At 39.1% G+C, this 26,070-nt stretch overlaps 1 protein-coding gene across 1 annotated transcript in view; it reads right to left on the bottom strand.

Moving 5' to 3' along the window:
- The window catches only part of LOC106655267 (limbic system-associated membrane protein-like), a 157,415-nt gene that overhangs the window by 3,965 nt on the left and 127,380 nt on the right, over positions 1-26,070 (bottom strand). The window contains exons 3-6 of the mRNA XM_023463436.1: positions 24,326-24,567; positions 19,356-19,566; positions 17,979-18,090; positions 16,717-16,895 (exon numbers count right to left, since the gene is read on the bottom strand). Of these exons, the coding sequence (XP_023319204.1) occupies positions 16,717-16,895; positions 17,979-18,090; positions 19,356-19,566; positions 24,326-24,567 (744 nt within the window). The remainder of the gene's footprint in view (positions 1-16,716; positions 16,896-17,978; positions 18,091-19,355; positions 19,567-24,325; positions 24,568-26,070) is intronic.

The raw sequence follows: 26,070 nt of genomic DNA, 5'->3' as shown, positions 1-26,070 counted from the left end.
CGGCGAGTCACGCGAACACACACAGACACACACATACACATGCACACAGAGGCGCCGCGAGGTATACGACATTCCACGAAGCATATAACGTAGCCGCAAAGCTGTACGAGGGCCCGCAGGATTTGAGATCAGTTTACCTCAGCTGAAAACTTGTTTCTACAGAGGGAGAGAGAGAAAGAGAGAAAGAGCCAGAGAGAGAGGAGTTATGCACTCCGCTAGAATAGCATCGGATTTGTCTGATCAAAATTACTATCGAATTTGGATTTGTAAACTCAATTGTAACTTTGCGTTAGGTGACTGCGGAACGATGCGCTGCTGCTACTCGATATATAATACGTACACTCGACTACTACTACTACTGCTGCTCTACGCTTCGACGCTCAGTTGCCGGGGAATATTACGTACAACCGTGTTAGCTCGCGCGGCACACACTTTGTGCACTTCATAATACCATTGTCCGTATTATACGTATATATGCAAAACTGCGGAACGACGAGACCCTCGTTTTCCACCGATGCTGCAGTATAGCTGACCACTACCATATACTTCTTATTTTCTTACTTTATATAAAGTTGTTGATTTTTCATTCGCGCACCCGCGTCACGGTGCGTTCCGGATGCAGACTGATCCGCACGAGTCAAGCAAACTTATCGATTTTATGGGCAAGAGTGAGAGAGAGAGAGAGAGAAAGAGAGCCGATAGACGAAAAAGGCAGTAAATGTAGCTATTCGAGACGAGGTTAGAGCTTATAAATGATTTATATAAATAGTTTATCAGTCGGTTCATTTTGGCAGGCACTTTGAAATAACACGGCTTTTCCTTTATTTTTCGTGAATTTTTTATGTTTTATTTACAAATAAAGCTACATAGTGCTCATTGACTGACCGATAAAACTGCTTGATAAATAGTTGAATTTTGTGTTGTGAAAAAATGAACATTTGAAAATATTCAGAAATACACTACCGTTAATTAGCTTTCAAAATGACAATTTCATAGTGTTAAAAAATCTAGATGAGTTTTCAAACACATTAAATTCGACAATAATATTTTGAGCTTTCGCCTCTAGATGGCGTGTACCTTTATGTCTTTAAATCTGTAAGTGACAAAGTACAAATAATATATGTATAAGTATAAGTAAAAAAAACTAAACGTATAAGTTGAAGCATGAGTTCAATACCGATTAACTAATAATCTTATAATTAACTATAACTAATTAACGATAACTAATCGTCATAGAAAATTTCTTATAATGATAATGATATAAAATCAAAGTAACAAATTCAATTTTATTCTCATTTAACACCTCAAATGCACTACATTACAAATAAGTATCATTTTGGTTAGTACATACCCATTTCTATTGACCCTTTTAAATTCAAGAAATCTTTTCTTTAGCTAAAAAAACTAGTCATAAAATGTTTTGAGCATTTCTATTACGGAAGATATACTAATAAGAACTTGGTGCACCCAGAGTCTAGATCCAAATAATACTCGAGTTTAGACGTGGCAAGAGCAATTCATAAATTATCTCGTCTAGTCGCATACTACAACGTTTCAACTTTATTATGTCAATTCATGGACTTGATATAGATGTTTAAGAAGCGTAGAGCAGAGAGAGAGAGAGACCCACTTGATTAACGGCTCGATAAACTTTGCAAATAACTGAGAGCTCGCTGCGTAGCGGCAAAAAAAACGTGAAAGATGAGAGACGCACAAAAAAAACGAGAAGGAAGAAGAAAAATACAAAAAGTTCCAAGTCAAAAAACTTTTTGCTCCAGATGTAACTATACACAGCGTGTAAAGACACGGCATTACTGTGGCAAAATGTGCCACGGGGCTGTGCGCGTGTAATGCAGCTGTGTCTCTGTGTGTTGTTAAGCGACAATTCGTCTACTACCTACATTCGATCTACTCCTGCTTCTTTTTTTCTTCGCTTTGTGCTTCTTCTTCTACCCTCTCTTGGTTCCTCTCCTATCTATGTACTCCTTTTCTCTCTCTTTCTCATCCCTCTCCCGAAGAAAGGAAACTGGGATGAAATAGAGAAGTATATAAAAGTTTGGCAAGCGAAAAACGGGAATTGAGTTGAATGTTGAGCTAGGAAAAGTAAAAAATTTAATTATACCTATCCTTGCCTCTGTACTTGAATTCTCAACTGGCGATTTTACCATTAATCACTTGTGCTCCAGCGGAGCAACGACTTTTTGAGCTCCTACACATGCAACTTGCCATGTACATGGCATACATCTACGTGTGCATGTATGTGTGTGTGTGTGTGTGTGTGTGTGTGTGTGTGCAGCGTACACGCGAACATATACGCACTCAAACCGATGAATCTCGACGTGTATAAGCACTGGGGGTACTAGACTTTTTCGATGGATGTAGACGTAGCGTATAACGAGAGTTTTCTTTTTTTTTTTTTCATTTTGCCAACTTCTACACTGCACCGTGAAAGAGAGAGAGAGACCTAGTCGATTTTTTGCCGTGCGCGTCCGTCTTGCTTTACCTAATGATTACTCTACTGTTATAGCTCTATGAGAATAAATGACTCTTCTACAACTTGACATTTCTATATAAATGATGGAAAACGAGAACGCCCGGAATTGTATAAAACATTTTTTCTCTCCAACTTCTAACTCGCGAGAGAGATATATCTACGAAACATCGACGCGATCGTTCAATAATAATGTACCTTAATTGTACGTTTATTATTCATGTCGAAGTGATCTTCAGCGTTACGACGGAGACACAGCGATAAAGCAGTAATTAAAGTGCAGTGCTCGTACTCTCGACTAAAAATTAATAGAAATTACTAGGGGTAAATTTGTATAGTTCGGGGGCCGCTTTATGATACCGCGCGTTGTTGCATATTTCAAATTAATTTTCTAAGTATCGCTAACACTCCTAAACTAAAGTATAATTTTACGCCAAAGAGAATCATCAAGTATTTATCAAATTTTTTTACGGTCTCGAAAGTTATAGCGTGCGCGTAGTAATATGAAGAAAAAAAACGTCTACTTTTCATATTTCCATGGCGTTTTATATAGTGTAAAAAATAAAAAAAATCTTTTACAACTTTTTCACGTTTAAACTTTTGTAGGTCACGTTTGTCGGGTATACGAAATACCCCTTTACCCGAGTATCAAAGGTGTTGCTGCTGCTGCTGCGCACGTCACGCACTGCCAACGAATGTGAAGGTTTTATTCGAGAAATTGTAATTCAATCGTTTCCGAAATCATGAGGTTTTCTCGCTGCATAACTTTTTCATAATTATAAAAGCGCAATTATAATGATCTGAAAATATTACTTAGTGATTTGAAAGCCGAAACGCGGGCTTTCAATGGTCGCAAAATGCGGAATAAAATATCGCTCTCTCCGAATGAAAGATCCGACCACATTGTCGCTCGCGCTCTGAAATAATTCAATGTGCATTCTTTCATTATTTTTTTGATTAACACAATTATATTGGAGGGCTTATTTTTACAATAATTACGTAAAGCAATTAATTTGTCCAACTAAAGTGTACCGTTAAAACGTAGTAGTGGTAGGCGCCCGGTGAACAACGCACGGCCACTCCTACAGTTCAAGTGCTCGCCATTCTACTAATTTTTTTTTCTTGAGTCAAGTTAAATACCAGTTCACAGAGAATCTCTGCAATTAGCAACAAATCGCCTAGTCCTACACTGCGAAGCTTGGGCCACTCTCTCTGTGCTCTGTTGCTGCTGCTGCTACTTTGTTGGGAAAGCAGCTACTAGAGAAAAAGAAAATGAAGAGAAAAGAAGCGAGCGAGTGAGATACACAATTTTATAACTCACTCGGAAAAATCTTTTTTTCTTTAAAGTACGTCTTGCAATCTAAGAGAGGAAAGGAGAGAAGGAGAATTCACGTGTGAATTTTTTTTAGATGTTTCAAGTCTGAGAATAATTCGAATAATTGAAAAAATGACTTGAAACATTCTGAGAGGGAGGACATAGTACCATTTTCGCGTTAATTATTTCGATTTTGGATTTAAGACTTATACCAATTTTAAAAAATATATATACCTTAGAATCCTAAACTGGTATTGAACCCTGGGTTATTATACAATTATTTTTGCTTTTCTACTTGTAGATTTACACATAAAGGTACTCGCCATCTAGTGGTGGAGATTTGAAGTGGTGTTGCAGTTAACTTTTTAAAGTTCCAGTGCACTTTTTAAAACAGTTAAATTATAATTTTCAGGTCTTATAAAATGTGTGTAACATTTTTAACATAACTCTAGAAAAAATCGAAAAATATAAGCCAATAATGAGGCAAGATAAATTAAAAAATCGTAAATTATCAGTTTTTGTTCATTTGGCCCATATTAATGTCTAGCATTTCTACCAGAGATTTAGTAACTTTTTGACATGAAAAATAATCGAAAGGTAATTATTTGTCCTATCGCGTTTAAAAATTAAAATCTGAAACAAACGCCTGACTTTGCAGAGTTACATCGCGTATTCACGGCTAGAGACCATACTGACGCTGTACAAGGCAAAGTCGCCAATGAGAAAATGACACAAAGTAGGTAGGCAAATATATGTAAGTGATGATGAGAAAGAGAGAGAGAGAGAGAGAGAGAGAGAGAGAGAGAGAGAGAGAGAGAGAAAAGGAGAAAGGGAAAACGAACAGTTAACATAGAAATCGAATGAAGCTAAAGCCACGGGGGGAAAGGGAGAAAAGTTCGGGAGGGTAAGGGGGTGTGTGCAAGCCCCAGCGAACGAGCTTGAGCGAGAGAGAGAGAGAGAGAAGCAAAGGTACATAGGCGTTGGCGTTAAAGCGATCTAATTACACGTCATTCAAAACAGGGCGCAAATTGAGAGATTCAAGCGCCGCGTGCGAATAGAGAGACAGAGAGAGAGAAAGAGAGAGAGGAGCGTAGCGAGCGAGGGGGAGGTGGAAGGGAGTTGAAAGCAATTACATTCGCTTCTACTTTCTCTCTCTCTCTCTCTCTTCCCTCCGCGCATGGTATGTATGGGAGCTGCTGCTATTTCGCAGCAGAGCTAGAGCTTCGACTGTTGCTTGATTTGCGCGCGGCGCAGCAAAATTGCGGGACCGGTAATTACAACGGCTCCTTCGCAGACATCGCGCAGCCTATATCACCCAAGCTTGGCATACACACACACATTCAACGCGAAGCTCGTTTCGAGCGATTTCCGCTCGCGTACACGCTGTTGCGCCTGCCTCTGTGTATAAACTATCTGCGTGTGCTCACGTTTGTTTAATTTTCTTCGGCGGCGGCGGCGGCGCAGATACAGACATAGAAATGCGGATGCCGAAGTCTCTCTGTCACCTGCCGTTATTTGCTGCTATACATGACAAGCTGATAATTATAGAAGAACGCGTTAGATATTACGCAATCGCTTTTTAATTCAGAGATGCATAAATGACTATTCCAAATTTTTGATGAAGTAAGAGAATAGATTTTAGTAGGTCAATGCAATAAAAACAATCACGAGCTATTTCAAACATCACTTCTTTTTTTTAATACAGAGAGAAAGAAAGTATTAGTAACTAAAACTCGTAGCACGTTGAAATTATAGGTAAAACTTTGCCTCGGAAAAATCCATAATATTACAATGATGATTATTGCCGGGGAGAGAGAGAGAGAAAGGAAAACTTTATAATCTCGAGCGTTCTAATAATTCGTGCGTTGGGAATTACAAGAGGGCTCATACAAATGTATGTATAATTATTCCGGCTCTTTAAATTCTTACCTATTTCAACCTGGGCGCAAGGATGTTACGAGCGCGCGCACAAGGATATTACAGAAGATTACGAGTAGTTTGATTTTCGCTCTTTACACGCGCGCGCGTGAAACCTGAAAAATCGTGGGTATTATTTTATAGGACTCGTAAAATAAAATTACGAGTTACATTTGCCAAATTAAATAATATTAAAATATAAGTTATATTAATAAAACCGCAATAATCCAGAAATTTATTAAGGTCTCAAAGGGGGCTTAAAATCGAAAAAATTTTATTTCATTTTCGAATAGGATTTTTTGTCCCCTTTCCATTGCTTTTTTCGAAACTTCAAAATTTTGATCATTCTGTGAGATACAGCTGTTTCCGTGAGCCATTTTCGTATACTTTGCGTGTTAAATTTTTTCTTCTTTTGCGTTTTCATCATTGGTTACGGTCACAACCTCGGGCGAGGTGATCGAACTCATAGGTCACATTCAATCAGTAGATTCATGATGGAGGTCACAAAAAAAACATAAAATGAAAAAAAAAAATTGTGCTTCAGTGTTTGTGCAGGGTGACCCAAGGGTCGGATCGGCACACCCGAGGTTGTGACCGTAACCATTGATGTTCTGAAGAAGTGTACGCGACCCTGGTGCTGTAACTCAATCGGTACGCTCTAAATGTTACGACAAGTGACCTGCACTTTGTAAAAACGTAAAACGTCAGAAAATGCAAAAGAAGAAAAAATTTAACACGCTAAGTATACGAAAATGGCTCACGGAAACAGCGGTTTCTCACAGAAGGATCAAAATTTTGAAGTTTCGAAAAAAGCAATGGAGAGGGGACAAAAAATTCTATTCGAAAATGAAATAAAAATTTTTTCGATTTTAAGCTAGCTTTGAGCCCTTAAGCAAACAGTAGTAGGTGCGTGCGGAGCAGAGGGTTCGTATATAGTTAAGTTTGCAAATCATGACCCAGCGTAGTTCCACAGCGGTCATTGCACGATCATATAGCGTATTACAAGCTCGAGTTCAAGCTAAGTTGGCCTCTCTCTCGATGCTCTCGCGTATAACGAGAGACTTACACATACAGAGGGGGGTCACTGAGAATAAGTCCCTTCCTCGGCTCTCTCGGCATGCTGGCTTTGTGTATACAATCAGATCTGCCTCTTTGGTCCAATTCAAATAAGTGTTTAAGTTATTGGGCGTCGTCCTCGGGCTCTATGGACAGTTAGAGCATGTAAGGATAGTAATTATAGGTAAGTACAGTATAGGACGTATCGATTGAGGGATTTAACGTAAAGTAGCGAGAATCGCTCTTTTAGAGGATTCGAATAAGATCCGTTGGTCTCATCGCTATTAAGAACGACGATGAAAGTTGACTTATTCGTGATTCGTTGCGGGGCCCTGAGCGTCAAGACAGCTTTTTAGATGTTCATCGTAGTGGTTTAATGAGAAATTATTTAAACTACCCCATGATTAATTGTAAATAGATATGAAACAATATCTAATAGACATATATTTATTAATTTCTTCTTCCTTGGTTGGTTTACTCAATTATGAGTCATGTGAACGACACGAGTCTTGTGAATACTTAAATTTGTGTTTTGGATTTGTGTTTTCTTGATTTTTAACTTGTCTGTTGTCATTTTCCCCCATGAAGCGTCGAATAATTTTATATAATTGACGAAACAATTTAATCTTTCGATTAAGATTATTTGAAAAATTCTTAAACTGCGATAGGAAAACACTTGATTTTCAAAGTATTTTTTTTTCTTTTTTGTTCAGGTAAAGCGAAAAATTCGAGAACATCTAAGCAAGCAATGAAATAGCGGACAACCACACTTAAAGGCTTAATGGTAATGTTTCGTTTATGAACACAATCATATTGTTTCATTTACGGATTCTGCTGCATACCATCTAGCGGTGAGTTACTTAAACCAATTGGTCAGCGACTACGAAGATTACAGGCCTCATTAAGACAGGTACATCCCTTTAAAAGTTGCCCTATTCGATTACATTTAATTAATAACATAATCAAAATTGACTAAAAAGTTGATATTTATCTATAAAAGATAACTCAAATAAACATATGATTATTATTATTTTATAACATGTCAAGTTTATCAATCATGTAACTTCACATCAGAGCATACCATTCAGTTATAATCAATACGACTGTAATGAGTATTTGTTCTTAACCACCAATCTGCAAATTTCTCGGCTGCATCTTTAAGCCAGAGCCGTTAATTTCGAGCCAAATATATAATTCTGCGATATTTGATCGTACATAAAACAAGTCTCTCATCGCCCAGTTTTTCGCCTTTTTTCACTAGGTGTAACCAAAGTTAATACATTCATACATTTTATTATGCTGGAAAAAATCAGGAGGTACGGCAACACCTTGCTGACAAAGTTAATCCATACTTTCTACATGACAGTCGAAGTCATCCGTTTCCGTCACCACTGCCGTACGGTAGCAATTAATCGTTTTGAGCAACACTTGGCGCTAATCTTTTATTTCGCTCTCCCCCGTTCCCTTTTATCGTTTACTCTCCCTCGCACTCTCGCCTCTCTTATTCAGCCTCGTTACCGAATCTAAGTCACACCTCGATGTGCAGCCACTATACTGTGCCAGTAATGCCAAATACTGTGTGCACATTCTAATGCGCGGTAGTACACATCGATCCTTCTTATTACGCGGGCGGCTTCGCATTACGCGGCTTACCCGCTCCCTCGCTATACAATGCGCTCAGTGGTGAAAGCGGAAACGATCCGATACCGCTGTCTGCGCGAAATGATAATGCCGTTTGAGCGGAAGTAGCTGAGGTGGTGGTGTTCATTTTTTTACCTATTTTTATTACGTATGTGAACATGAATTCCGTAGCCTTCTGACTTTAATATTTTATTTCTAGTTTTTAAGCCCATTCGAGGCATTGAGCATATAGGCTCGATGGGCCGCGTGCTCGATGTTTAGGATCATTGGGGCCTTCGAGACTTACAGGTTTCGTTCGAATAGGCTGATATTCTTTCTTTCTTTTTCGTTCTTTTCTTTTGTCGGTTGCTATATGGTTTCTTTTAATCAAAATTACGCATCGAAGGTGCAGATAAAATGTGCTTTAGCTTATATACAATTATTTTTACTTAGTCACTTGCAGATTCACAGAATTAAGGTACTCGCCATCTGGTGGTAGAGGTTTCAAGTAATATTATAGTATTTCAAGTGTTCGGAAGGTGGTCTACATTTTTTGAAACGGAATAATTGTCACTTCCAGCTCGTTTAAAATGCGCTTGATATTATAAACACAAATGTAACTGAAAATTCATCAAAAACTAGACAATCAGTGTTAATGTACTTTAAAAAATTTTAAATTACTATCTTTTGGTCATTAGGTCTTTATTAATGTTGATCATTTTTACCAGCGAGTATAACACCAACGCAATCTCACTTTTCCTAAAACGGAAAGATCACCCTTGCAATCGCAATTTAGTTAAACTCGTTATATAGGTATTTTTACATCCTTTAAAAAAAAAAAAAACTTCAAGCGCGAAGATATCGAACTTATGTACCCCGAAATATACACGCGTCACGCGTATACGCATACGTATGATAATTTCGCTCCCGCGCGTGTCAGTCCTACATACATAGGCGTAATTATAAGCCTGTCTCAGCTCCCCCAGTGTCTTCATTCTCATCTTCGACTTATCTCTCCTCCATGGCGCGCGCCTCTAGACTAAGTATACCACTTCGCCTAGCGAGTAGCGAGAGAGAGACTCGTAATTCCGCGCGCGAGCAACGTGCCTTAATTGTAAAAACAGCGCGCCGAGACTCGGTGCTGCTGCGCGCGTGCCTATTATTTATCTATATATCTACCAAACTATAACTTGTACGTACGTACAGCTATTGTTAATTTTGATGCGCTGCTCGCGTACGTGTATGCGACGCGCTATTCTAAGCAGAATTAAACTCGAACGAATGTGAGTGTGTGTGTATGCGTGTATGTGTGGGTTGTACGTTATCATTCCGCGTGCGTTGCTCGCGCTATATTACGATGGGCTGCCTCCACCTCCTGCTTGTCTATATCAATGTGTGTAAATGTATACGTGTATGCAGGGCGTATGCACACGTGTGCGCCCGTAAGTATTCATATTCCGTTGCAGTAACAAGGAGAGCATAATTCAGATGTATACGCGGCGGCGGCGCCCCACAAGCTCTCGGGCCTCGACTAGACACACGCATGTGTGTGGCTGTAGCTGCAGCTAGTTGTTGCACCGCATTGTACATCACATCCTGCTCTGCTGTGCTACAGCAGCAGCATACACAGCAGTCCCTTGAATTGTTTACATAACGCACACGCAGCCGCGGCACACCGATCCGCGCAGCGCCGCCGACGAGGAAATGCATGTAGAGTGCTATATCTGTATTATTATTATGTCATATGCATATAGTCGTCGTCGTCGTCGTGTTTGCATTATAAGGGAGCTGCTTGTGTTGTACGTAGTCAAAATTTCATTTCTTTCGCCCCCCCACCCACCCCCACCCCCTAACTCGCGACAACACGACGCGAACAGCAGCAGCAGCAAAGCACTCGACCTGCAATTTCGTTGCTGCTGCCGCCGCCGCTTGGCAGCTGCAAAATTTCTTTTGAACCGAGCGACTTTGAAATGACAGCCGGGCGCGTATCGACAGCAGCAGCAGCTTTTGCGAGCTAGATCGCCATTCAATTTGGCCGCGTATGCGCCGAAACTTATTGGCATGACTTTATCGGATGAGAGAGAGCTTGATTTTTGCAGAAATGTATTACACAAGTTCTCGTGTGTGTGCTATATAGCTATACTACGATCATTTGCTTTCCCTAACGATATACGCAGTGAATATTAACAGTGTATAGAGAGTTTCGAGAATTAATCCGATGGCAAATAATATAGCATAATACGGGAGATTAAAATTTTGATAGCGTTAGCTATTTGTGCAAGTCTAGAGATATATAGAACGGCAAATACACACACAAGCATTCCGCAGCGCAGCGCAGAACAGGCAAATGTTTCAAATAGTTCGCAATTAGTATTTGCTCAAGATTCATAACTTTTATAGATATATAATCTCGCACTTTTCGACCTTATACGCACAAAGCTGAAATTGTGACATAAATGCGTACATGAGCGAGACGAAAATTTCGTATAGAATTTATAAAATCATTTTTCAGTGGAAAAATCGTGGAAAAAGGCTTTGGATACCATACATTGCGCGTGGGATACGTGTGCAAATTATATATATATGTGTGTGTGTACGCTGCTCAACAATTTCGTTTCTTCTTGAATAAATAACGCCATTAGGGGGAAAATTTAGCGGCACATTTTTCAGTCTCTCTCTCTCTCTCTCTCGCCCGCTCGCTCGCGGACACGGCAATAATGCAAATATTCGCTTATATGTGTACTAAGGCTCCGAAATTACACACCCAGTTTACAAACCCATTTTATATTATTCACAAGAGCTTATGTATATAAAATATATGTAGCTTCGAAACGAGCGAAAAAAACTTTCGAGGCACACACACAAAGTCAATGAAGCGCCCGAGAGCTAGTGGGCGAGAAAAAGTATTTGCTCGATAAGCGTACGTATACGCGAAATTTGCGTCAATTTATATGATAAGCGTATTTAAAATATATTTTCGCTAAATGGCGCACGGGGCAATAGAGACGCGAGTACACACGTGTATCAGATTGCCAAAAAAAAAAAGGAAAAGAAATAACAAGTCGACGCAACAAACTGCGCGGCAAAAGAAGAAAAAAAAGAAAGAAACAGGATGATAACGTGCAGAAGTGCGCCAGAGTATGAGCGTAAAGAATAAAGAGCAGAAAGATCCATAGCTGCCTCTGGCTCGGGGCTTCGAGCTCGCTATACATAGGTATAAAACACACAGCTATGTATGGCGGCACACGGCCGTGTGGATGTCTCGTATTCGTATGCAAATACACGCGAAGTTACCACCACCACCACCACCACCACCACTACTAAAATACCGAAGAGGTACATGTATCGCAAAAGATGCGAAGAGACACAGCGCAGAGCTGCAAAAAGGAAAAGGGATTTTCATAGGACAATATCTCGTCTGATTTATCCTTCCAAGCCGAGCAGAAGTAGCAGTAGCAGCGACGGCGGCATAGTAAAAGCAACGAGACGGGGGCACCAGCAGCAGTAGCAAAGAAGGAAGACGTATCTAAAAAATTTATATCTTCGGCGCTTTACGCGTGTTGAGAAAATAAGACGAGAGAGCCCGGGCGACTGAAACCACCACTGCTGTATATGTGAGAGAGAGAGAGAGAGAGAGAGAGAGAGAGAGAGAGAGGCTTGGATATATCCTAACGGCATACACACCTCTGTGTGTTTTGAGGCTGTATGAACGTACATGGGGGTTTCTTGAAGAAAAAATAAGCAATGGTATGGATACTTATTAGGATTCGCTTAAAAAGTGTAACAGATATTCTAATGTATAATGAGTTTCTGTAGATTTATGTGAAATCAATTTTTCACTTTATAAGAGCACATACTTGATCAAGATTGGCTCGATACACCTCATGAACCTAATTGTAATTTCTATTTTAAGCCTGGCCACTTCACGTAGCTCTGCCCATATACCAATGCGTGCTTGCGCTCGAGCTTACAACAACGGCGGATGGTGCTGGGTGCTTTGCACGTGCGTGAAAGTACCGGAGCGAGCACACATGCACGGCATCGCAACCAGCCGTGGTATGGCCCATCGAAACCACCTTGTTTTATCGTTTCCTTTTGCTATCCTCTTCGTCTGTGTGTTTGTGTATGTGTGTGTAAGTACCGATATGCCTTTTTTGCGCCACGCGTTCGCTTGCCTTTCTTTCGCTTCCTTTTTTTTCCTCTCATTTTCTGGAATTTTGCTGTGGTTCTTTTTTTTGGAAGTATTCTACTATATATATCTAGCGCAGCATCGCTGCTGCTGCTGTTTTTCTCTGCGCACTAGCTCTGACGAAATTTAAGCTAATACCCTGTTTTTACCGCTATACAGAGCCGAACGCCGCGCAGTATGGCCCTGTTATAGATTTTTTATTGAGTCAATTTTTACAATTTAATTTTTTTGGAATTTAAATTGTTTGACTTTTAGATTTGTTTTTTCCACTTAGCTTTTATTGTCTCATATATCTCTTGCGGGGTTAAATGTATGAACGCACCGGCAATATTATTTCACTTCCTTTATTGATGTAAAAGGGCATCTGACCATTTAGAATGTTTTAAAATGTATTGAAATAATTAATAAACTTGTTCCTTGCCATTTTTCTGTTACAATTATGTATGAAATGTTGAGTGGCTTTTAAACAATCTGTCACTGACAATTTAATGTATTAAAAAATTATCTTATTATATCGATTGAATGATTAAATAAGTATGTCGGATCGGAAATTACTTCAAATATATATCCATAAAACATCTGTCTTTTCGAATGAATATAAAAAGCAAACATTGAAAGAAAAAAAAATTAAGTTCCACGCGTATAAGTGACTCCTATCTTCCATTGAAACGTATATACGCATACAAACAGGTAATGAGAAGTCTTTTGATCGAAACGTAATCCCAAAAACTTATACCGATTCAAACAAACTCACTCTCTCGCTGCTGCAGCTGCGCCTCGTGGACTTTTTTACTCGAGAATTTACCCGCGCGTGTACACATGCACGTCGTACAATATATACACATGACATATTTCTTCTAAACTTGCTCCTCCACTTTTAACAAGGAATAGACATTTCAACCGTCAGACGACTCTTTCCTCGGGCATTTTCAGCTTGATACACATTATGCAGCAGCAGCAGCAGCAGCATCCCTCCCGTTACGTTACTTTTGCCCCGCACTCACGTGCCTTCTGCCGTTTAGTTTATCGGTTATAAGCTTCGTCGTTGGATTTACTGCTGCTACCAACTACTTGCGTGTACAAAGTTCTTGACTCTTGCGTATCTGAGCTGGGTATATCCTAGAGGCGAAGCGCCAGCGAGCTCAAGTTTTTTTACCCTCGATGAAACTTTGTACTAGAAGGCATTTCCTAGAAAACGCACACACACATCTAATACATCTAATACATTGAGCGATGTATAATTTCCTTCGGTTAATAATTATTTTAATGATTTCTATATCAAGATAGAAATGTGATACAAGTTTCAAAAAATCCAAGTGTTCGCTACACACTTATATACAAATCGTAAATATTTTTGCCACTTGCGAGTTTACAGTACTCCATCTGTCGATGAAATCAGAAGGCTCATCATCAAATATGATACCTTTGGATCGCCTCTGCTGTGAAAACTATACTGATTGTCCCGCTCAGGCTCTCGGAATCGTAACGTCGTGCGTCTCTGTCTCTCTCGCGCTGATGCATTGTAATCCGGGAAAAACGGAACCCACGTAACAATAACTATTTTAATGGAATTTTACAAAGTATTCCCGAATCTGCGGAATATTGGACCATGTTGAGCAACGGCATGATCCAAATTTGGTCAATATAGAGGGACAGACATCTCTGCAGATATTATTTGCTTAAATATGCATGCGGTAACTTGGCGGAGATATTCTTCAAGATCGCCGACAAAAAATGTCAGCTGATACAGATCGAACGCGGTGGATAGGTTTGGCTGAACACCGTTGCAATTGTCCGTAAAGAATTTCCGTCCCAATGAGGTCCGTTTGATCTCGACTTCTCTAGCTTCGTCTTCTCAAAATTGTGGGAATATGCGATAATTAGGACTGATTCTAAATTCAAACTCATGTCCAGCGCACTGGTCATCGTCGAAAACCTCGAGAACGTGTATTCTCGATCGTTCGAGGCATCGACGAAGTTCGTCGATCACTGCATTATCAACGATAAGTTCAAAGAGACGACGATACGCCCCGAAGTACACGGACTACTAAGATTTCGCGAGATCCGATCGAAGTCGGTTCTCTCTGGAAGGGCAGCGCGAGGGCAGCGCAGCGATTGTGTGCCAGATAGCAGCGAGCGAGGATTTTTCCGCAGTTGAGGGCTGGATTCCTTTTTGAAGTGGATAGGATAGAGTGCTGCGAAATGGTCATCGATTGCTATTTGTAAACGTAAGAACTTTGATACATATCAAAGACATGTATCAAAGGCATTGGAATTGACATTGGAACAGGATGATAAATTTGTTTCATTTGTATAAAAAGTAAACTATTTTCTGTAGTCCGTTTGTGTAAAAGTGCGTGTTGTAATTTAAATGAATGAAAATGAAAAGAAAAACATTAAAAACCAATAAAAGTTAAAAAGCGAAGTATCAGGATATTTTTTCGCATTGATAAAATTTTTATTCAATTTTTTTTGATGTTCAATGCTATTTTAATTGAATTTTCAATTAATGAAATTTCTAATTTTCATTTTATGAATGCAATTTTTCTTTGTATGCACATACCTAATTCTTTGTAAGCTTTTACTTAATATGTTAGAAGATACATAAAGGCCTTGTTACCTTTCACCTAATTCAAAAGTATGATATAATATTCGAATCAAAAAAGATTCAAATCCTTGCATAATTTCAAAAGTACCCAAGCTAGATGCAGTCTTATTACTATATTAGAATAAAAACGTTGAATCATTTTATTTTCTGTTTGCTTTTCTGTAATGGTGTGCTTTCATGAATTTCAAAAAATGTACCACATCTTATTTTCAACTTTACATTCTATCAATGCTATCCCAAAAAAGCTTAACATTTTTCATTATAAATAATTAATGACTGATGTATATTTTTTCTGTACAATATCGATGTAATGTAAAGTCGGTTCACAAGCAAACATTAAACAACCAAAATTATTATGATTTTTCTCAGGTTTGTTTGCATCCATCTTTCTCGAGCTGTAAATGAAATTAAATCTTTGAAACACTAGCGTTCTTCGCGTTTTCTGATACCATGTGATTCAATGCTGCGCTCTATATATTATACATCCAGTATAGTATAGTAGCAAAATTGAAAAAAAAGCTCAAAGGAAACACGACCTCCGCTGTATTTATCTCTTGCCGTCTTCGCCTCAGCCATTATGTGTTTGTAGGTATACTATATAAGGTTGCGCGCACCTCGTTCAAGTATTCAAAGGTAAAAGAATATATAAGAGTAACGGCGCGCGAGATCAAAGAGGCATAATTTTCTATTGTACAAATAAACCTAGATGGAAAAAAGGAACTTAGTCGTCGTTTGTGACGTCGTCTCGGTGGACACTGCGCTAGTCGTCGGCGGGCGGGATAGTTTCAAAACAATTGCAAATGACAAAAGCCTTGATTTAGGAGCAGCGTGTATAACGCGCGCGGGATACAGATGAGCGAAAAGCTCGACGGCGCTAACAAGCATCGTCGTGCAATTATTTCTTCGCCTGTGCGCTTGCGACAGAGAGAGTATTTCACTCGAGCTATACGAGATCATCATTGCTCTGTGTGTGTGTGTGTGTGTGTATTATGAATGAATACGTTTTTTTTTTCTTATTTCAAACTGTATCATGGCTCGAAAAATGGAGCTCGTTATTGAATTATGCAAATCCTGGAAAATTCTCGTGACTCTACAAAGGTTCAACGAGATTTATAGCTGGGAAAAAAGAATTTTCGAGTCATTCGATTTGTGACAGGATTGTTTTCATCCCCGAACCAAGCCCCCAAATTGCCCGAATTTTAAAGGGGAACGATCGAGCGTGTGACGAGTAATTCCTTCTTACCGCAAGTACTGCGAGCCATGCACCGGATACAGACCGCGTCGAATAATTACCAATAATCTCGTCAGCCTACCCCGCGGCAGCGTTGAATTATGAACACACCCATTCGTGTGCACTCGTGGATATTTTTTGGGTTATATATCGCTCACGCGTACCGAAGCGCCACCGCTAATAGCATCAAATGAGATGGATGAGGGAAAAGTGGATGTGTGTGTGTGTGTATGCGTGTGCAATAATAATAATAACAATAATAATAATATAGCTGCCGCAGTACACTTACCGTTGAGCACGTGAACGAGCACGCTGGCCGACTCGGCGGTCGACGGGGCGCAAGTATAATTGCCCGAGTCCACGGGGAGGGCGCGCGAGATCAGCAGGTGCGACGTGCGAGTCTGCTTCTCCGTGACCACGCTGATCCCGCCGCGCTGGCTGTAATTTATCACGTGCTCGCCCCGATACCTGTAGGCAAATTTTCGCATGCATGTTATATAACGTAGCTCTCTTCTATCGCACATAAACTAGAAATAAACTACGTGCATGTATATTCGGAAAATTCATTAAATTAGCTGCGGCTCGTTTTCGCGCGTCGAATAAAAACACGAAATATATACGATACCTAGCGACGAAAAGAGATTTTATATTGTCTTTAACGCGCCGCACATTCTCTTCATTATAATGTAATTTGGCGTCGTATCAGCATCAGCATGCGCCTCGGTGCAACGACCCCTTCATTAATTAAACTGTGCACCAGGCGCGCGGTTGAGGCTTACGTATTCGGTTGTACTCCGTTTTACGACGTGGTAAAACTGTGCCACGCCACGCGTTGCGTCTTTTTATCTTTACAAATAGAGAAATTTCGCGCCACTTGTAGAGATGGTATCTTGGCAAACGTACGCACTCGTACAATTATAGGTAAAAAAAGTAGATGAAAAAAAAGGAGTAAGAAAGAAATGTATTCATAACGAGGCAGTGTGCAGCTTGCAATTAAGGAAAAGTTAGTTAATAAAATCAGGAAAGAAAGAAGAATAATTTCCGCATAAGCAAGAGAGGAAAACTTCCGATCGGCTTGGGCTACTATAGAGCTGTAGACCGTAGAGTCGAGCCTCACCCTCTTGGCTGCCGAGAAAGAGGGAGAGGGAGAGAGAAAGTTTAGCGCACAGAAACGTACTCGTAGCGAATTAAACGTGAGATAGGTCAAAAGTTGCTTGGTCCGCATCTTGTACTTTTGTTTCTCTCTCTCTCCCTCCAGCAGTTTCTCTTTGGAGAGACCACCTGCATGCTATTTGGTAAAAGAGACATTAAGTTATATGGAGTTATTTTCGAATGACTAAATTTCGTGCGACATTGGGTAAGATGATCTGAAAATAAATGAAGTATATTAATCAACGCTTAAAGCGCATATTAGTTCAAAGGATAATATTCATATTGAAAACTAAAGCTCTTTATGTGTAGGTTTAAAATTATTAATTCTATGTCTAAGGCAGTCATGCACCGATGATTTAGGAGAGCAGAGAAAAAGAAAAAAAACAAAAATTAACTCACCAGTAAATAAAAGATGGTGGATCGGGAGTCTGTAGTACAACGCAGGTCAGGTTGATGTCACTGCCACTCTTGATATACAGCTCCGAGTTGCCCACAATTTTCGCTTTTGACACTGTGACAGCATAAAAATTCATTTATCCACACGAGTGTAAATGCTTCAAAAGTCTACCGATTAAATAGGAAATGAGAAATAGAGAAATTTCGTGTTAATGCTAACAAATCCTAGAATAGATGCTGTCGCATCTTCATAGATTCTATACCAGGCTTAGCAAATTATCGAATAGGTATATTTGTATACGTTTAATCAAACTTTTGTTACTTAAAGTATTTCTCATTTCTTGAAAAATATGAATAAAAAGTTGAAAGTAAATAATATTTTCTGTAAAACGTGAAGCAAATTAGATAGTACTTTTTGACTGGCAATGTTGACTGAAAAATCGTTTGAAACAAATATGTAAAAATATTTAAGAATAAAAATTTAAAAAACTCGACTCGTTGGGTAACTCAGTCAATCCGTGAAAAACGAGCGAGCGAGCTCGATAATCGTAAGTTTTTTTAATCTCAGGGGCGTCTATTTGCTTCGCGCACTGTAATTGTTCGGCGCTTGGCAGTTTCAAGAGTCTGCTCGCTCGATTCTACTGCGATGTGCAACATGAAGGCAATTACAGTGCTCGACGCTCTTGTCTCTGATACGTTTATGCCGCGTCGTGAATCTATCTGTTTCTCGTGCTCACTCGCGCTGTTTCCATTTCAACCACCAGATGGCTAAGACCTTTTGGAGAGTTAATTCTTCAAAAAAGGTGTACCTGCCTGGGCATAAGCCAAGGCTAATAGGTCCTAGGAGGAACTTCTTCAAAATTGCAATGAGTATGTTTCCACGCAATCACTACAATTGTAGCCTTTTCACGGATATTCGTTGACGTTTTCTCTCGTCTCGCTTTTCCATCTCATTCCAAAGATAATAATTCGAACATATTCGTGTTTAGATATTGGCTTTGACCTATTAGCAGAGACAATTCTTTTGTGGAAACAAATCTCCGAGAGGTTTTAGTCATCTAGCGGATGAAATGGATTATACGGCCATACATTTGGAAGACACGTTACATTTCTAATATTAGTATTATACGTCCAGTTCTAATAGCTCTTTGAGTATAAAACTAAGCCAAACAATTTTGAGCATCTCCACTTTGATTGGGTATTTTTAAAACCGACTTTAAAAATAAAATCCCTTAGCAATTGGAAAATTTTTCAACCTTTGCAACAAAACAATCGATTCATCGTGAAGCTTTCACCTCGATAATTATTTTCCTTCCAAAGGGAACCACCCTGTACCCAACTAGAAGACCATCGTATGCACAAATAAAAAAAAAAACTCACCGACAACGTTGAGCTTGTAGGCCAGACTGATCTTGGGCTCGGTCGAGACCTGGCACTCGTAGACGCCGCTGTCGCGCACCTGCGGCGAGCTGATTTTCAGCGTCCACTCGTCGCTGCCGTCGCTGTGCAGCGACTGGAAGCGCTGATCGTTCGTGTACGTCAGTATGCCCACCGTCAGTATGTGCAGGTCTCGCTTCCTTATCCACGATACCTACAAAAAAAAACATGAATCGTCGTATACCACGGTTGAATGTGCACATGTTAAAGTTCGACACGTGTGTATGCAACGCACAAACGCAGGGTACGTATTATTAATACATACGAAATGAATATCTAAGTCGAATTTCATTTCAATGCGTAAAGGCGCGCGTAGAACGTCAAGTCGTTCTCGTTCTCTCGGCTGCTCGAGCGAAACTTTGCCCTCGCGCGCGCGGAACTAAAGCCGAGGCTTATTATCAACTCTGTGTATATAATGTATATAAGTGCTTTACAACTAGTAAGACATCGTTTTCCTTTACGGTCTCGTTAAAGACTGGCGGTGCAATGGCAGTAGCGGCGCAGCTAGATGAATAGTTTCGGCTTAGCGTAATGAGCGTCGTCGTCGTCGTCGACGTCGTTCGCGTAACGTAACGCATAAGCGGGGGCGAAAAAAACCTTGTATTTATGTTATAGCCCATTGATGTAGCCGCGTACAAAATGCAAATATTGCAGTAAAGCCTTTCTTCGGCGTCGCGCGCACTTAGGTGATATTATTTTTTAAACATTATTGCTTTACGACGCGGAAGATTGATGAAAAAAAAAGAAAGATATTACTCGAGCACAACTCGATCGGATAGAACTGCCGATTTACGTTGTTGAAAAAAAACCTTGCATTTAATGAGGTTTATACTGAATTGTATTTATAGTACTTTTACACGAAATTTTTGTTGAGTGTTTAGTTTGTTTAATCATTTTGATTAAAAATTATTGTTTTAATAATGTAGTTTTGGCGTTGATTGTACGAAAAATTTAAGAAAATCTAATCATATTTAAAACCAGTTCAGACCACTAGATGGCGAGCACATTTATACGTATATCTATGCAAGTGGCAAAGTCAAAATTATAGTATAAATTCTACAAATGATTCTCTTACATAAGACCACGGTTTTATTTTTGTATTTTTCCTTATTTGCTATAAAAACCTAAAAAATTTACACGAAAGATGAAAAAGTAAAAAAAAATTTTTTATGAATTTTTAATACAATTTTAGAGTATGGTATATTCTCTTACAGTAAAAACGAATGACATGAATTATAATTACAAAGTATTTTAAAATGATTCTTTTGGACTGCTTACGATTTGATAAACGATATGCTTATTTTATTTTTTTTTTTTTTAATTTAGAAAATAATAACCATTCAAATATAAGTGCATTAACCAATATTAGCCGTATAAGCGCAAAAATGAATAATAACGCAGAGAGAAAGAGAGAACAGAAAAAAAATAATGGAAAAAATTTTCACACTACGTTGGCTCAATTAAAAAGTGTCACGCACGCGGTACATTTACACGCAGAGCATTATTTTTTTCTGCTGAAAAGAACAATAACAAACAAAATGTCCGTGATACACGCGTTTCTGCACCTCTACCATAAATACATACTTCTTTTCCCTCATTTTCGCATTGCATTTGCATTCGGACATTAATGCATCCGAATGTAAAATTGAATCGGATTATAATTTGTCACAAGCATGTTACAAAACGTAATTAATTTTATTTCGCCATTTCTTCCGCGCGTTTGAAGTGCTTCTCCCTGTGCACCCTATTTGTTCGCGTTTTATGTAGCGCAGTGCCATTGAACTGCCAGCACTAAATACAATACGAAAAAGTATTAGTAAATATTACGTATTATTATTAAAGCACAATGACGACTGGAGAATTATTATACAGAGTCTTATCAATTGTTCTCCGCGCTACAAAGAGCGTGTCGCAAAATCCTTATTATATATGAAAGAAAAACGAGAGAGAGAAAGGAGAGAGAAAGAGAGTACAGTTTCGAGCTCGCGTGGGCGTTCCACAGAAATTTCATACCTCCTAATTTTACTTTTGCTCGCCTATTTATGAGCAGCGTAAATAGGAATGCTTTAGAATTAGCTAGAAAAGACTCTCCAAGCTCGTTCGTTATGAATTAAAAAAAAAAAAAAAAAAAAATATCGCAAAAAATGTATTGCACCTAATAACGCTTCAGAAAAATTCTATTATACGTGTTTTATTTACACAAGTACTTCTACTTTGGGGTATTCTAATGACTTCGCATGAATAAAATAAAAAAAAAAAATTAAAAAACGAGGCGACGGCTCGTAGTCGTACAAGGTGTGCTACTACCTCGGAGATGAGGGGGCAAGATAATGATACTTAAAATTTCTCGCAATGAGGTACAAGAAGGTGCACTGTCAGCTCGCTCGGTGCTATATATGCGCTTTTGCACTCTGTTGGATATACTATAATGCCGACCTCTGAATAACAAATTATAACCCTGAAATCTCGAGCCCCTGCTCAGATTGTACATGGTTACAAAGAGCCGCGCTCGTGGCAAGACCTGTTAAATATTATTATCTTAGCACTAGACTCTCCAGCGGTATACTTATAACGAAAACGAGTCTTTGATCTAGGTGAACACCGTTAAAATTGGTATATTTCAAAAGTACATCTGACACGCTATCCACCATTTCTGGGTAAAATGAATACGAACTGTTGAAAAAATCCTAAATTTAATGCAGATTTAATGTAAAATCCGACATTAAAATTCAAGTATAAACGAATTTTTAGTCAAAGTTCTGTTACGTAAAGTCTTCGTTGAAAATTAATGTATCAGTATTGATGTGTTGTCTTTACATAAACTGCACTAAACATGCATTAAAATTCAATCATTTACTGTACGTTTAATGAAACAAGTAAACGAGAAAGACATCGTTCAATTTCGAATTAAAACCTTTTGATTGAAAATGAATGATTTAATACTGATTTTTTTTTTTTTATTACGCAAACAGTGTTGGGAAATTCATTCATAATTAAAGCCAGCCTCCGCCACTAGATAGTGATTATCTTCATCTGTAAATCTGCAAGTGGAAAAGTAAAAATAACTGCATAAGTGAAGCACGGTTTCGAGAAAATAACTGAGTGTAGTAATGTCTTGCTAGATTTTATGTAGTTAATCACGTCAGCTAACTCAATTCATTTGGATTTCAAGTCTTCAATTCAAATTCTTTAATTTGAATTATCAAAAAATGATAACTAAATTGAAATTTTCTGTGCAAAGGGCATAAACGGAAAAAATTTCCTTTACTTTTAGATTAATGTTAATATAAATAATGTATTTTTAACAGAGCAGTACACTGCTACTTGAAGAAATATCCATGAGAATAGTCTACGCTGAAAGTTCGAGGATAAAAAAAGTTCACCTAATCAAAACTAAATAGCCGGCATTTCAATTACGAACAGGAGCCCCGTTGATTTATATTTTTTGAGTCCAATAAAACGATAACGTTTTATTTTCATTCGTTTTGTTAATTCAAATTGTGCATCAAAAATGTATAGATATACATCGCTCGGCTAAAACCAAAACACATTCGGTGTCCCCTTGCAAAGTCCAATGCATACAATCGCACATGCACGATATACAGTAGTAGTATATAGCCCGCTACCTATATACGTGCACGAGCAGCCAAACAAGATAAAAGGACCGAGAGCGGCAGCAGCAGCAGAAGCGGCACAGAGATTGCAACAACGGCAGCTCGCAACGTTGTCGAGGTCAAATGTTTCATTTATCATCGATTACAAGGGATGATACACAATTGCGCGCATGATGGCGCGCCAAGCCACGAAATAGTTAGCTCTCGGTACTGCTGCTGCTGCTGCGTGAGCCTCTCCTCCGAACGAGACTATACTGCGCTGCAGCTGATTCCGCGCAAAACATCGAATTCGCGCTCGCTTCTCTCTCTCTCTCTCTCTCTCTCCCCAATTTCCAGCGCCGCTTCCGATCGATCTGTACCCTTCCTCTTCCGACCTGTATACCTCCTATATAGCTACGGATATTATACGAGGCCGATAATTATCGCACGAATGTGATCTACAGCGTTTTGTGGAATATTTTTACATTAATCCGTAATTTTATACCAATTTGTCTGCATATGGTTTATATCCGACGCTTTTTCATCCTCCCCCGAAAAGTTACACGCATCGGTCCATTATTATTTTATACTTTTGGCGCGATAATGTTGCACGGAGACCTCTGCCAAGCCTCGTGAATAGCAAAATGCTATCTTAATTTATTTTCAAAGTTTGAACAAACAAAAGTTCATCACATTAAGAGAACGAAAAATCAAAATAACAATATGACGATTACAATGTTCTCAATTCATCAATGTTTGCATGCACTTAAATGTTTTCCCACCCTTGCGCGCGTCTAGAAAGCACGAGAGAGTAATTATGCGCGCACCCGAACTATTAGTAGCATTGTAGACGCGCGACTATAACGATTTGAATACTCGATAAGCTTGGAAAAAGTCTACGAATAGATAATATCATTAGAATTTCATATCTCCAGTGTGTGTGTCTGTTGTATAGAAAAGCTTCGAGTGTGCATGTTCAAAGTCTGAAATACGTATATACAGGTTGTTTCGGACGGAGTCAGAGAGAGATAATTTGATATGCGTGAGAATTGCTCATGTAAGTGATACCTTCGGCGCAAAAGCAATGCAGCTCGCGAATGTGCATGCAATACGAGAGTTGCGAGGTGCCACGCGGCTGCTATTATGTAAAAAAAAAAAAAAAAAAAAAAAAAACAGCAGCAATATACAATATGATGCCGAGCTGGGCTCGCGAGCTCGCGATGCCGAGTGGCGATAATAATAGAAAAAAAAGGGTTGAGGCCTAGCTAGCTGTAGCCATAGCTCGTAGCGGCGTATAAATAAAGCATAATGTAGACTCACCGCTCGATCGCCGAGATTGCGAACCCGGCAGTGCAGGTAGGCCGATTGGCCGACGGTCGTCGTGGTGTCTCGCTTCGTCGCGTTATCGAAGTACGGCTGGCTGAAGGGCTGCTCCCAGTAGGATGACGGATGATGCTCCACCACGGCCAGGCCGCCGCCGACGCTGTTGCTGCTGCCGCCGTTGCTGTTGCTGCTGCCGCCGTTGTTGTTGTTGCCACCGCCACCAGTTTTGGCTGCACATTCTATAAGCAGAAAACAGAGAACACGCAGGTGTCAAGTTTTGGGTTGACAAATTTATCAAAGCGCATACGTATGCGTAATTTCAGAAAAATAGTTTTTTGGTATACAGAGCGATGTTGGTACTGGAAGAAATTCAACCGAAAATTTATGTCACGGGAGAAGGAGGAAAAAAAATTTCTTGACGCTCGAAGCTTCACGATTGATTTTCGCTCGAGGAATTTCTTTATTCGTGAGGCATGAATTTTGGATTTTTATGTTAGCGAATTTCTTTCGGTGTAACGCAATAGTTTTATTTTATTATAAATGTTGCGTACCTCGTAAATATTGATGAAAATATTCACAGTCGCACCGTGAAAAATTTCTTCTTGAAAAGGGAGAAAAATACTGGAAGTATTTTTCAAAATTGTACAAAATTTATTTAGTGTCGTCAAATATCAATGATAAAAACATCGAAATCACGTTTGTCTTGTTTACAGCTGATGAAAGTACAAGACGTTAAATTCAACGTGCTGACCACATCCACAATCAAATTTACACACAGGCCCTATGGCGATCTGTTCCTAGATGGCGCTTCGCGGATGACAGGTCGGGCAATCGACTGGATATCGGAAGCAAGAGTATGTATGTATATAGGCCCCAACCTCTCATTATCCGAGTGACTCGTTTAGTGCATTCAAGGGCATTGCCGACAGGAAAAATGGCGATACACATTTCAAACTAGCGTGCCTTATTTACATTCAAGAAAATCTTAACTTAAGATGATTTGGTTGTATTTTCTTTTGTCGTTTCCGAAAACGCCATCTATTGGTAACTTATGAGCTACTGTGTACTAAAAGAAAAGAGTCAAAACGCGAGGAATAGTATTTTTCAGGACATGATAAGCTGTTAACGGCAGCATCGTAATTAAATTTCATTAAATAACATCAGAATTCAGATTTTGACATATAAATCCATGTATTCATTAATCGGTGTTATTTATTGGTTTTTGTATTACAGTAGATGCCGCTTATAAGAATCACGATGGGACCAGACGTTTTGATTCGTATAAACGGCTGATTCAATTAAACGATGCAGTAAGAAATTTTAAATACTAATAAAAAAAAAACGTTTATAGGTTTGTCAAATTTAACCGTTTTTCAAATTTTATTACGCGTCAATGGAATACTTGTTGCTTGGAGGAAGCTACTACAAAAAATTCATCAATTTTTGATTGTTTCTTATTAGTGCGGACTATTTTTTGAACGACTTTAAGAATTTTCTCAACATCTTCGTCTTTTCCACACCTTTTTCTTTTACGATTTAAACTTCCGTTTTCAATGTTAGCCGCTTCTAGGTCATGACGATTTTTCAAAATCCTATTGAGTTGCGTCTGTGAAACTTCTAATTTTGCTGCTGCTTCACGTTGACTGCACTTTTCGAGCAAGTCGTACTGTTTTAGTAACTCTTTCTTCTGGAGCAACGTTAAATCTTTTCTAGGCATGGTGAATTTCGAATTTTATATTTGT

Source organism: Trichogramma pretiosum, unplaced genomic scaffold, assembly GCF_000599845.2.
Source record: "Trichogramma pretiosum strain Unisexual culture from Peru unplaced genomic scaffold, Tpre_2.0 scaffold91, whole genome shotgun sequence".
In the NCBI taxonomy this organism is placed as follows: domain Eukaryota; kingdom Metazoa; phylum Arthropoda; class Insecta; order Hymenoptera; family Trichogrammatidae; genus Trichogramma; species Trichogramma pretiosum.
This window is presented reverse-complemented; position numbering and strand designations above follow the sequence as displayed.